The sequence below is a fragment of the Citrus sinensis genome, chromosome 6, assembly GCF_022201045.2.
Source record: "Citrus sinensis cultivar Valencia sweet orange chromosome 6, DVS_A1.0, whole genome shotgun sequence".
In the NCBI taxonomy this organism is placed as follows: Eukaryota; Viridiplantae; Streptophyta; class Magnoliopsida; order Sapindales; family Rutaceae; genus Citrus; species Citrus sinensis.
The window spans coordinates 15,933,079-15,948,251 of record NC_068561.1 but is presented as its reverse complement, the minus strand read 5'-3'; the positions used below and the strand labels follow the sequence as shown (position 1 = coordinate 15,948,251).

Below are 15,173 nucleotides of genomic sequence, written 5' to 3'. Positions count from 1 at the left end.
CGGGGATTAAATGGATACTAACATCAAACTATAGGGACCAAACGAGCTTTTATCCTTTATGAAATGATGATTAGGAGTAACTAAATAATCAAAACTTCTACAACCCAAGTCACAAGAATCCAATGGAATTTTCTAATTAATATTATACAATATACAGCAAGCTAACCAATGATTTTTTGTATCTCACTTATGGCGTGTCTAATTTGAAGAAATAAAAGGATAGGAGAGGAGATGAAAAGAGGAAATAAAGAAATAAAAGGAAAAGAGATGAATTTCAAGTCAAACCAAAGAATGAAATTGAGATTGACCCTCTCTTTCTCTAATTTTCTCTTCCCCTCTCTCATTTTTATTTATCTACTCTCCTCTCATTTCTGATAACCAAAAATATGCTAGAACTTAATTGCAAAATCCCTCCCGAATTAAGCATATCATTTAATGAGAAAAACATGTATTCCTGAATTTACTACTAACACGGCAATCACCTATCCATAGGTGATGAAAATTTATCTTGTATTTAAGGCCCATTTGGGATTGCTTTTCGAGAGTCTCAAAAATGATTTTAAAAAGTTAAAGTTAATTTTGGTGTTTAGCACCAGTTTGGGAATGTTGTCCCTTTTAAAATAATAATTATTAACTGTGTTGTAGAAATAATCAGCTGTGAATACAATCAATTAAGTGTTTGGTAAATTTTACTATTAAACTGCTGATAAAAACAAATGATTAAAATACACATAGTGTAGGATAAAATTTACTTATATATATAAAAATATGTACATACAATATTTCTAATTGTGTATTATAATAATTTTAACTAAAAATAAAATTTATAATATATTGATTTTATTTTTTTATTTTTTGTCTTAAAACAATTGATAATTAAATTTATAATATAGTGAAACAAATTTAATAATAATTCGATCAACAAATTGATATTAATAAATGTATATTGATGAATTATAATAAAAATTCATTAAAATATTGATTTTGTTTCCAATTTGAATAAGGATAATTTTGGGTTTTGGTAATAATTTTAAGGATATTTATGGAATTGTATAAAATGAAAAAATTGATTCTCAAAATCAGAATGTAAAAGCTACTCATTCCATGTTTTTCAAAATTAACTGTAGGAGGGGATGATTTTGATTTTTTTTACCAACCACTAAAATTAGCTTTTAGATTTTCAAAATCATTTTTAAGCCTCCAAAAGCAATCCCAAACGGGCCCTTAGTAAATTTTATTAGAAATGACTTTTGACAAAATCACCTTAGTCTACAACAGATTTTAAAAAATAAAGGAGTAGCGTTTCAAAATTTGATCTTGAAAATTACTTTTATACTTAATACAATTCCATATGTATTGTTATACATATCATAAAACCCAACATTATCATTATTAATTAGGAAATAAAATCATTATTTTAAAGAGATTATTATTACCAATTATATTGAGATAACAAAATACAAAAGCTTACTGTAGTTTACTGTAGTTTAATAATAAGATTTACTAAACACATACAAATGTTTTTAAAACTCACAGCATTTTTTAAAAGTAAATTTTATTAAACGTTTAGCTGATTCTCTTTATTGTTGATTATTTATACAGTATGGTTAACAATAATTATTTTAAAAGTTACAGCATTACCAAACTAGCCCTTAAGCACTAGTGGTTTCAGCAACATCATGGAAGACAAGGGATCTTTGTAAAGAATAATAATCTTTTCTAAAAACCAGAGGCATCTAGAAGGAAAAGAGGCTATCGATTTTAGAGTTAAAAGGACATTTTTATTCAATTGTTTCACTGCAGATAAAGGCGCTCCATACATGTGTTTATATATAAAGAATACATTGGTTACTATGGGAGAAAATAAAAATATATCAAATTAGCTTTAAAAATAAAATAAAATTAGTTGTTATTATTTAATTTTTAGATGACTTTGGTAAATTAATTTTTTACAAAAAAATTATCAAAATGATTGTTGCAAGGATATTAAAAATTGCTTTAAATTGGTTGATATTAATCTATTTATAAATAATAATTAGCAAGATTGTTGTGAGTTATGAAAAATACTATTTGTTTCATTATGGTATTTATTTCTTAATTTGGTAATAAGTAATTATTGGTTAATTTGCTAATTAATTTTTTTAAAATAGAAATTCATGTTAAAAATATTGTTGTAAGGATATTATTCTAAAAGTAAATAAAAGTAAGGGTAAGATTGTAATATATTTAATAGTAGGGTATCTTGAGGTATTTTTTAAAATATAAGGACTAAATAGGTACTTAAATTAAAACATAGGGAATATTTTACACACAAACAGAGATACATACATACACACACACACACATATTCCTTCACTAGTGAGAGTATCTTCGCTTTACACATTAAAATACAAAAAAAACACAGATTTTAATATATAAAAAATTGTATTTTTCTATTTGTTGGTGTACAAAATCTTTTTTTTTTTTTTTGTCTGTTAGTGGCATCTAAGGCACCTTCATTTTTTTCATGTGAACATGCTTGTAAACCGTGCGTTTTAATAAGGTTAGATTTTAATGACTATCGAACAATACAATTTTATAATGCATTCAAAAGTAACTTTATTAAGTCAAGACACCCATGATGCCAAGTATATTTCATTACTACCCTTAATTTTTTTCTTTTTACGATAACATTGGGATATTTATAAAAAATGTTAATTTATCAAAATTTATCTTAAAAGTAGCATAAAAATTTACCCAAATTTTTATATTATTATTTTACTTTAGAATTAATTTAGTAAATTAATTTTTATTAAACAATTATTATTAATATTGTTGTAAAGATATTAATAAACATTTTATATCATTATTTTACTTAAAATGTTCATTTTTAAGTTGGCTAATATTAATTTATTTATAAATAATTATTAGTAAGGTTGTTGCAAGGGTACAGGAAATATTAGTTCTTTCACTCCTGATATTTGTTAATTAATTTGCTAATATTTAATTATTGGTTAAGATGCTAATTAATATTTTATAGATAATTAATTCATGTCAAGAATGTTATTTGAAGGGTATTATCATAAAACCAAAATATACATGGGTATTTTGAGATATATTTTATAATATGAGACTAAACGGATATTTAAGTTAAAATATAGGAATTAAATAAGCATTCAATTATTTGAAGGCTAGTTTTGAGTTAGATGTCTATTGAGGAAATATTCTTACGTGAATGATTCAGAATCTCCTTCGTGAGATCTTTAGGACGAATAATAGAAAATTCAAATTAGTGCTTATCACCCATTGGTTTGGAAAAGATTAAAGGTGTTTTTTATCCTTTATTTTTCTTTTTATTGCACTATAATTGCATTGAATTAAAACTAAAACTGTAAAGGGTAAAAGCAATATCAATATTTGATATTGATATTGATCTTAATAGCAAGAGATTAAAGGGCTGTTAAGTGACGTATATGGCTAATTTTGAAGGAAAAATTTGGCTTTATATTACAAGTGATTGACGGTAAACAAATGCTTTTGTTATAGATTTTATTTAAGTATTAAATTCAATAGTTACTGCCTAATTTTTCTATACCAAAAATGTCCTCCAAAAATTCTATAAATTGGTTTCTAATTTTATTTGCAAAACACACAAAATTGAAGTGGCATTTCCTTCTTCTATCTGAAACAAATTTTCTCTGATTTTAGTTCAAACACTAGTTTCAAATTTGATAGAATAGTATGATTGTGCTCATGAGACTATTCGAATCCGTTGCATCTTGAAAGACAGAGATTGATATAAATTAAGCACCATTGAGAAGATGCGAATTTGTTTTAAATAAACTATTAACTTTACAAGCCTCGAGTTTATTTATTTATTTTTTGTTATTACATATTGTTCTAATTTGTAATAATGTTATTTCAGTTTTGTTAGTATATATTTGTAACGTGTGAAAATGACTTCTCAATTTTGTTATTATACATTTGTAACATTTGTGTAAAGGATTCATGAGTAAACTTGAGTAATAAGGTTTTATCACAACCGCTATACATTTGTGTAAAGGATTCATGAGTAAACTTGAGTAATAAGATTTTGTCACAACGGCTATACATTGCTTTTTGAAGGAAATGAGACCATACATGTTCATAAAAGGACTATATAAAACACTTGTTTAATTTTTTTATACACTAAATTCAAGGATTCATGAGTAAACTTGAGTAATAAGATTTTGTCACAACGGCTATACATTGCTTTATGAAGGAAATGAGACCATACATGTTCATAAAAGGACTATATAAAACACTTGTTTAATTTATTTATAGACTAAATTCATGAATCTCTACGTCTATACATTGCTTTATGAAGGAAATGAGACCATACATGTTCATAAAAGAACTATATAAACCACTTGTTTAATTTATTTATAGACTAAATTCATGAATCTCTACTCATATTACAACACACTTGGATCCTTTTTATAGACACAGTAGAAGACCCCACAATATTACATTATAGTCAACTCTTTTATTTATTTATGGACTAGACTTAGAAGAGCTCTGCTCGTTACAACACACTTGAATCCTTTTTATAAGCATACTAAAGGATCCTCCAACAAAACATCAATTACAATCATTACACAAACGATAATATTATCTAGAGGTAGTTAAATTACACAATACATTGACACAACTATATGTCCAATCCTATGTTTATATTAGATAATACCATTAATACACACATCAACTTATCTCACCGTACAATATTCAATTCGAGTACAAGTTCCAGAACACTTGACCATCAAAAGTATGATCAGAATCCACAACATCTCCTCCGGAAAAAACCTCTAGAAGATTAATCTCCAAAACAAGAGAACCTCCGCGCAACACTTCACGATCATATTTCAATTTGTTCAATCGAACTGTAGTTCTAACGCCATGAAAAGGACGATCATGTTTATCATCACCTATAGGCTTATAACCATTAGAAGAACCAGATGCAATGACACAAAGCGAGCTAGCGGGGTCCATATTATTGACACTTGGAGGAGGTAAATTTTTTCTCCAATTACTCTCCGGCTCGTGGGGAACCACTATCACGGCCCAAGAAACAATGGGAGCCCAACTCCGACCAAACATACCAAAATCAATCCGGTCGTAGCTCTTCACTTCTTCAGTACCTGCATAAAGCATAAAATAGTATTCTGATTTGGCACCTATCAATTTGCGATTACCAGGCACCTTATGAGACGCCATATCTTCCGAGATTAATGAAATAAATATAAGCACTCAAGAGTCAGAACAATTGCTTAAGAATTTATTTTTGTTGCTCTTAGCACCCTCGACTCCACCACCCCACCAAATACTCATTTTCACGTCTAGTTATACAAAGGAGCAACTCGAATACAAACAAATTACTGGTAGTTATGAATTAATCACAGTGGGCCTCTTAATTAATGCATTCCGGCATCTTCTTATGGTAAAACACAAAAAGAAGTCACTATTGAATACTTAAGACCCCTTAATTAATGCATTCCAGAATCCCTTCTGCAACGTGTCTGGCGACTTAGCTTTGTTTTCTTCTACCGCTTTTCATTAATTAATGCATTCGTACGTATCTGCACCTATTGTCAAAAACAAAACAAAGGTCTCTGTACCCGTTTAGGTTCGGTAGACGCTGGGAGTCTACTTCAAAATATGTAGCTATTTGTCATTAGTGGCCTCGGTAAGTTGATCCACGTCCTCTTTTACAACGCGGTTTTGCCTTTTCAATTCTTTCCATTCTTCCATTTCTTCAAAATAGTTATGGTATCGCCATTCGCGAGGGTAAGGCTCGGTTTAATATAATTTTTTAAATAAAATTTATTTAAATAAAGTTTTTGATAATAAAATTTTTATAAACAAATTTTTTATTTAAAAAATTTTAGTTGTTGATTGTTAATAAAAATTTTTATTAAAAATTTATGAAATTATTTTAATAGATAAGTTTTTAAAGTTATGTTATGAAAAAAATATTAAATAAGTAGAGAATATTTTAGATATTTTAATATTTAAAAAAATTTCAATCTCTACTCCTAATTTGAGATTTTATTAGTAGAAATAAAATAACTTATTTAAACTATAAAATCTTTTAAAAAAATAAACAGTAACAAAAATTATGATAAGAATTTATGAGATTAAATAAATACTTATGAGCATTACATAAATTATACTAAACAGACACTAAGTAGATCTAAGAGGATCACTAAAATATTCTTCTAAATTTAATTCTTTAAATATTTATTTACTTTTATATATTGTAAATGAAAGAGTGGAAAAAAAATTAAAAGATTCTTTAAAAAAATGTATAAATATATTATTTTAATCAAAAAAATTTCTCTACAAAAACAATAGCAAATATGATACTTCTTTCTCTTCATGAAATTATGAGAAAAAGTAGAATAAATTTTATACCCAATTTTTCATTCGGGGATGGGTACGCTTGGGGATTTTTCCCATTCGGGGAGGGTACGAGAATAATTCTATACCCAATTTCTTATTCGGGGAAGAGACGGAAAATTTTTTTTACCCAGTTTCTTATTTGCGAAAGGGGCGGGGATGAGGTGGAATCCCCATCTCCTCCCCATTTCCCTATTTTAATTTTTATTTTTTAAAATTACTAGTAAATAAATAATAAATTTTGAATTATATTATAAAATTATAAATATTGGTAAAAGTAACAAATATTAAAATATTTATATTATTAAACTTTTAGGCCTAATTAACTAATTAAAGTTTTAAATTTTTATTTAGGACATTAAAAAGGTCGGGTAGATTCTATTAGCCCAAAAATTTTGTTTTAATTTTAATTTTGTTTTAATTTTAATTTTATTTTATTAAAAATATTAATTAAGTATCTACATTTATTTCATTTATTTTATTGTCGATATAAAAGTAAATTCTTTTTCTTTTTATTGTAAGATTATGAAGATTGACAAAGATAATTATTTTGATAATTTGTATTTTGCATGTGACTTTTATAATGGATCAATGTTAATGTAAAATATATTTCGAACTTTACTTTTGTTTGGATTTTTTATTTTAATATAATTAACTCGAAATAAAAGAAAATGTATTAGTTATTCGAGGATCGGAGACCCTTCTGGATCCCTTGTTATTATTCGGGGAGGAGAAGGAGATTCTCTCAAGTAATTATGACGGGGATGGGGAGGGGACGAGGACATACGCAATATATCAGGAATGGATACAGGGAGATTGGTCCCCTCCCCTCCCCACCCCATTACCATCCCTAATTTTTATAAAATGATTTGACGTAACACAAATTCCACAAGAAATTAAAATCCTCTTGTCAAATTTGAAAAGGGACCCACCAGCATATACATACAATTGTGATATTTTTTTTTCTTTTTTATGGTTGTGCACGTGAAAAATGGACAAAGAAATTTCATTGTCGATTTGACATTCTGTTGCAGAATTACAACACGAAGCCAATGAAATTATTTTCTATAAAATGATTTGAAGTAACACAAATTCCACGAGAAATTAAAATCCTCTTGTCAAATTTGAAAAGGGACCCACCAGCATATACATACAATTGTGATATATTTTTTTCTTTTTCATGGCTGTGCATGTGAAAAATGGACAAAGAAATTTCATTGTCAATTTGACAATCTGTTGCAGAGTTGCAACACGAAGCCAATGGAATTTTAGGGATGGCAAAAATTCCCATAGGGATGGGTACTTTTAGAAATTTTTTCCATTAAGGGAGGATACGGGGATAATTTTATACCCAATTTTTTATTCGGGAAAGGAACGGAGAAATTTTTTTTATCTAATTTCTTATTTGGGGAAGGGGCGGGGATGAGGTGGAATCCCCATCCCCTCCCCATTTCCCTATTTTAATTTTTAATTTTATTTTTATTTTTTAAATTACTAGTAAATAAATAATAAATTTTGAATTATATTATAAAATTATAAATATTGGTAAAAGTAACAAATATTAAAATATTTATATTATTAAACTTTTAGGTCTAATTAATTAATTAAAGTTTTAAATTTTTATTTAAGACATTAAAAAGGTCGGGTAGATTCTATTAGCTTAAAAATTTTGTTTTAATTTTAATTTTATTTTATTAAAAATATTAATTAAGTATCTACATTTATTTTATTTATTTTATTGTCGATATAAAAGTAAATTCTTTTTTTTTTTATTGTAGGATTATGAAGATTGACAAAGATAATTATTTTGATAATTTGTATTTTGCATGTGACTTTTATAATGGATCAATGTTAATGTAAAATATATTTCGAACTTTACTTTTGTTTGGATTTTTTATTTTAATGTAATTAACTCAAAATTAAAAAAAAATATGTATTAGTTATTTAGGGATCAAGGATCCTCAGAGATCCCCTGTTATTATTCGGGGAGGGAAAGGAAATTCTTTCAAGTAATTATGACGGGAATGGAAAGGGGACGGGGACATACGTAAAATATTGGGAATATATACAAAGAAATTGATCCCCTCCTCTCCGCTCTCCATTGCCATTTCTAATTTTAATAAAATAATTTGAAGTAATATAAATTCCACAAGAAACTAAAATCCTCTTGTCAAATTCGAAAAGGGACCCATCAGCATATACATACAATTGTGATTTTTTTTTCTTTTTTTATGGCTGTGCACGTAAAAAATGGAGAAAGAAATTTCATTATCGATTTGACAATCTGTTACAGAGTTGCAACACGAAGCCAATGGAATTAGCTTTGTTTTCTTCTACCCTCTGCTTTTCATTTTTTTTTTTATTTCTTCAGTCATACGTAACTGTACCTATTGTAAAAAAAAAACAAATTACTGGTAGTTATGAATTAATCACAGTGGGCCTCTTAATTAATGCATTCCGGCATCTTCTTATGGAAAAACACAAAAAAGAAGTCACTATTGAATACTTAAGACCCCTTAATTCATGCATTCCAGAATCCCTTCTGCAACGTGTCTGGCGACGTAGCTTTGTTTTCTTCTACCCTCTGCTTTTCATTAATTAATGCATTCGTACGTATCTGCACATATTGTCAAAAACAAAACAAAAGGTCTCTGTACCTGTTTAGGTTTGGTAGACGCTGGGAGTCTACTTCAAAATGTGTATCTATTTGTCATTAGTGGCCTCAGTACGTTGATCCACATCCTCTTTTACAACGCGATTTTGTCTTTTCAATTCTTTCCATTCTTCCATTTCTTCAAAATAGTTATGGTATCAGTTATGGTATCGCGATTCGCGAGGGTAAGGCTCCGTTTAATATAATTTTTTAAATAAAATTTATTTAAATAAAGTTTTTGATAATAAAATTTTTATAAATAAATTTTTTATTTAAAAAATTTTAGTTGTTGATTGTTAATAAAAATTTTTATTAAAAATTTATGAAATTATTTTAATAGATAAATTTTTAAAATTATGTTATGAAAAAAATATTAAATAAGTAGAGAATATTTTAGATATTTTAATATTTAAAAAAATTTCAATCTCTACTCTTAATTTGAGATTTTATTAGTAGAAATAAAATAACTTATTTAAACAGTAAAATCTCTAAAAAAAAATAAACAGTAACAAAAATTATGATAAGATTTTATGAGATTAAATAAATTCTTATGAGCATTACATAAATTATACCAAACAGACACTAAGTAGATCTAAGAGGATCACTAAAATATTCTTCTAAATTTAATTCTTTAAATATTTATTTACTTTTATATATTGTAAATGAAAGAGTGGAAAAAAATTAAAAGATTCTTTAAAAAAAAGTATAAATATATTATTTTAATCAAAAAAATAATATGATACTTCTTTCTCTTCATGAAATTATGAGAAAAACTAGAATAAATTTTATACCCAATTTTTCATTCGGGGACGGGTACCCTTGAGGATTTTTCCCATTCGGGGAGGGTACGAGAATAATTTTATACCTAATTTCTTATTCGGGGAAGGGACCGAAAATTTTTTTTACCTAGTTTCTTATTTGCGAAAGGGGCGGGGATGAGGTGGAATCACCATCTCCTCCCCATTTTCCTATTTTAATTTTTAATTTAATTTTTATTTTTTAAAATTACTAATAAATAAATAATAAATTTTGAATTATATTATAAAATTATAAATATTGGTAAAAGTAGCAAATATTAAAATATTTATATTATTAAACTTTTAGGCCTAATTAACTAATTAAAGTTTTAAATTTTTATTTAGGACATTAAAAAGGTCGGGTAAATTCTATTAGCCCAAAATTTTTTTTTAATTTTAATTTTGTTTTATTAAAAATATTAATTAAGTATCTACATTTATTTCATTTATTTTATTGTCGATATAAAAGTAAATTCTTTTTCTTTTTATTGTAAGATTATGAAGATTGACAAAGATAATTATTTTGATAATTTGTATTTTGCATGTGACTTTTATAATGGATCAATGTTAATGTAAAATATATTTCGAACTTTACTTTTGTTTGGATTTTTTATTTTAATATAATTAACTCAAAATAAAAAAAAATATATTAGTTATTCAGGGATCGGAAAGCCTTAGAGATCCCCTGTTATTATTCGGAGAGGAAAAAGAGATTCTCTCAAGCAATTATGACGGGGATGGGGAGGGGACGATGACATACGCAATATATCGGGGATGGATACAGGGAGATTGGTCCCCTCCCCTCCTCTCCCCTCCCCATTGCCATCCCTAATTTCTATAAAATGATTTAAAGTAACACAAATTCCACAAGAAATTAAAATCCTCTTTTCAAATTTGAAAAGGGACCCACCAGCATATACATACAATTGTGATAATGTTTTTTTCTTTTTTATGGTTGTGCACGTGAAAAATGGACAAAGAAATTCATTGTCGATTTGACATTCTGTTGCAGAATTGCAATAGGAAGCCAATGAAATTATTTTCTATAAAATGATTTGAAGTAACACAAATTCCACAAGAAATTAAAATCCTCTTGTCAAATTTGAAAAGGGACCCACCAGCATATACACACAATTGTGATATTTTTTTTTCTTTTTATGGCTGTGCACGTGAAAAATGGATAAAGAAATTTCATTGGCGATTCTATTGCTGAGTTGCAACACGAAGCCAATGGAATTTTAGGGATGATAAAAATTCCCACGAGAACGGGTATTTTTAGAAATTTTTTTCATTTGGAGAGAATACATGGATAATTTTATACCTAATTTTTTATTCAGTGAAGGAATGAGAAAATTTTTTTATCTAATTTTTTATTCGAAGAAGAAAAAATTTTTTTATATAATTTTTTTACCTAATTTTTTATCCAATTTTTTTTATCTAATTTTTTATTGAGCTCTAATACCAACCTTACGTTACATATATTGCATATAAGGTAACAAAATCCTTTTGAAGAGGACTCTGTATCATCTACCTAACCTTATCTAGGCTCTAATACCTATGACGAAGATATCCAAAGAAATGAAAGGCGGAGCACAGACGAAGACAAAACCACGTCGCCAGACACGTTGCAGAAGGAGATGCTGGAATGCATTAATTAAGAGTCCTATTATAATTAATTAATAATTATTTGTGATTTGTTTGTGTTCGAATTCCTCCCTTGCATAAATAGACGTGAAAATGTCTTTGGACGGCAGCAGAAAAAAGAGTGACAGAGCAACGAAAATAATTTCTGAGGCAAGTGATCTGATTCTGAGCGCTTATTTTTCATTAATAAGATATGGCGTGTGATCAGCGAAAATTGATAGGTTTTAAATCAGACTACTTTTTTCTGCGTTATGCAGATCCTGGTGTTTTGAAGAACTTGAATAGGATGGATTTTGGTTTGTTTGGTCGAAGTTGGGCTCCTATTGTTTCTTGGGCCGTCCTATTTGTTCCCAGAGCTAACGAGGATGCTTGGAGAGGAGATCTGCCTCCTGCAGCCGCCAATAATATTGATGCTGAAGCATCTTTTGATGTTGTTGCATCTGGTTATACTAATGGTTATAGGCCTATTGATAAAAAGCGTCCTATTCATGGCCTTAGAACTATGGTTCAATTAGATGAACTGTATAAAGATCGTCATGTGCAGGAAGGAGGTTCTCTTGTTTTGCAGATTAATCTCATAGAGGTACCTCATGGAAATGTTCTGGATTCTGATCATACTTTCGATGGTAAAGTGTATTGGCGTTTGTATTCCAATTGAATACTACTGTAAGATAATTAAGCTGGTGTGTACTGTGTAATCTAATCTAGATATAAGGTTAGACATGGTTATATTTCATGTTTTGTGTAACGTTGATATTACCTCTTGGTAAGGTAAATCTCAATTTCCGATGAAAAGGCGACCTCCAGTGTAATGATCGAATCAATGTTTTGTTGTGGATGGTCTTTTAGTGTGCCTTTAAAAATGTTCCAAGTATGTTGTATGGGCAGAGCGCCTTGTGTCTGGTCTATAAATAAAGGCAATGACTTGTAATGTATAATTGTTGGGATCCTTTATGGTGCCTAGAAAAAGGATTTAAGTGTGTAACGGGTGAAGCTCCTTGACTCTAGTCTATAAATAAATAATGAAGTTTGCTTTTAATAACGGAGCCGGCTTCCCCTTTAACCTTCAAATATCTCATTAGTTTTCTCAGGTTTCCGATATATATATCCTTAGTATGCTCTATATGAAAGGGAAAATGAACTACTGGAAAGATATTCTTTTTTCATGTATAATTGCATGGCCATATATATAACCTCGATTCTGGCCAAGTGACAAGGTAGGGCTACAAAGATAATCACACCAATTAGATTACAGCATATGTAAAAAGCGACATGAGTTATCCAGGATGAGCATTATTAGCCTGCGGTAACTGGATGAATATTGTATTTATCGAACTAATTCCGAAGGGATTTTCCACATTAAAAGAGTATATATTAATTTCTACCCCCGAGGGTCTTGGTTATTGGTTATGTAATGATATATATGGGATCTTTATTCTCCGTTCGGCTCCAATGTATCAAAAAAAATATATATATATATTAATTTCTGAAAGGATTTTTTTTTTACAATAAAATTTTCATTGATTACACCATAACACTACAAGAGAGGTATAATGTCAGGAGGCGCATCCTGTAACCATGTGCGCGACTCAGCATGATCAAGAGCCATTTTTGCAGCTTTGTGAGCTGCTGAATTACCGGATTTGGGAATGTGTCTTATAGCAAACGCACTTTTCTTAAAAATAAAACTTTTAATATCGGATATTAGCCAATCAATCTCTAATTCGCTGTTAATTTTTCCTGAGATGAGACTAATGACATTAACTGAATCGGACTCTATCAGTAGCGGAAGAAACCCCAAGTCCTCTGCCAATTTAATACCTTTCAAAATTGCACTAGATGTAGGTAATTAAAAATTTAAAATTAACAACTTAATTAACTTTCGGAAATATTGTTTACCACTATTCATCATTATTGTTTATGCTTATTGTTTATAGTTAATGTTTACGCTTATTGTTTATCCGCATCAAAATATTAATTTTTCAAAAACACAATAAATTACAGAAATTAAATGGTACATAGATTTTTACATGATTCGGATTAATTAATTCTACATCCACGAGGTCACGCTCAGATGAAAAGCAATTCACTAAGTTGAAATGTTACAACCATAGATTTATCAAACTTAAAACTCCCACTTACAGTTTATCACTATACAGACTGAATTTGCTTCTCTTAAATAATTGTTACCCCTCTTGATCCACAATACTTAACGCACTTCGCAAAGTGATCAATAGCAATTCTTCAATTTTTTAATGTCTAGTGATCCAAGATTCACATAGACTCTACACAAATATGAAAAGAAGATAAGTAAATAAATCAACACAATATTATGTGCCAAATTAGGATTCTTTAGGGAGAAGGCCGAATTTTGCTTCCCTACTTTGTGCTCAGTGTTGCGCACCTTCAATTGCGAAATACCTCTCTTTATAGGCACTAGGGTTTCACAAAAATAGTAACTCTTAAAAGATTTTGATTCTTTCCAAATAAGAGTTTATTTTCTTTTATAATTCCTATGAATCTGAATAGGATTAAATCTAATTTTCTTACATTGCTTGTCTCCCAAGAAATATTTAAAGCATTTAATAAACTTCTTGTTTAAACCGACTTCTTACTCTAAATAGAGCTCATGCGCCAATTATAGAATCACATCATTAATTGACTTGTTAAGTTAGCCATCTAATTAAATTAGGAAATAAATATTCTTAATAAATTGAAATCTCACTAAATTAGGGAATTAATAAATTAATCACTATTACAAGATATACAATAAATAAAATTCTAATTTAACTAGACTTGCCATAAAATGCAAACTCTACAAATAATGAATTTAACAATTTCCATTCGTAGCCCATAAAATCTAAGTGATTTATTGATATTGACGAGTAAAGATATTCTAGATAAAAGCCCGAGTACTTGTTACCCACGAAATGCTTTTGCAGTTTTGTTACCTTAGGGGCAAATATCTACGATCTGCAAATTTTTGCCAACAAATACAAAAGAAAGTCCGTAGGGCATAACATGATCATGTATTCAAATTCCCTTTTATATAATGCTATAATTTATTTAGTGCTCCAATGGTTCGATATTGTCAAATGTTATTTTCATATGAGTACCAGTTCCGCGACACATAAATTTTTTTTTTGTTATTTATATCCATAATAGAGTTTTAATTATTCATTTCACCCCTATCAGTCAATAGTGAATATAAAGGTAAAATAACCATTGAAAGTGTGATATCACAAAGTTAGAATTAAAGTCCGACACAAGAAAGCTTTGAAATTGGGATTAGCAGAAAGGATTTTTTTTTTTTTGTTAATTAGACATGACCAACTCATCTTCTTCACATCGATGCCGTGACAGAGCTACGATATGAAAACACCCCATCCTCCTTTCATCTAATACAAGCTGGTTATACCTCTCATTTTCAATATTTTGCTAAAATTTGCCCGATAGTGCATGGCTGGGTAAAAGTTAATACAGATGGCCTAAGCAGCGGTTATCCATGTTTTGCAATGGAGCTTTCAGAGATCACTCTCGTTATTGGATGGTTTCGGTTGTTTTCTATTAGGAAATTAAGGACCGTATCAGACCGTAACCAAAGTGATATTAAGAACAAATGAAGATATATGGGACACAAAAATTTTAAGTGGAAAAAATTCCAA

At 28.6% G+C, this 15,173-nt stretch overlaps 1 protein-coding gene and 1 long non-coding RNA gene across 2 annotated transcripts in view; both read left to right on the top strand.

The window, feature by feature from the left end:
- Positions 1–12,878, top strand: part of LOC127902990 (uncharacterized) — a 40,878-nt gene extending 28,000 nt beyond the window's left edge. Inside the window, exon 2 of the long non-coding RNA XR_008055710.1 lies at positions 12,726–12,878. This is a non-coding gene — a long non-coding RNA (uncharacterized LOC127902990). The remainder of the gene's footprint in view (positions 1–12,725) is intronic.
- Positions 11,442–12,550, top strand: LOC112497039 (uncharacterized). Its single transcript, XM_025094452.2, has 2 exons — positions 11,442–11,658; positions 11,766–12,550. The coding sequence occupies exon 2, from the start codon at positions 11,795–11,797 to the stop codon at positions 12,164–12,166; it is 372 nt and encodes a 123-aa protein (XP_024950220.2). The 5' UTR covers positions 11,442–11,658; positions 11,766–11,794; the 3' UTR covers positions 12,167–12,550.
- Positions 12,879–15,173: the final 2,295 nt, after the last annotated feature.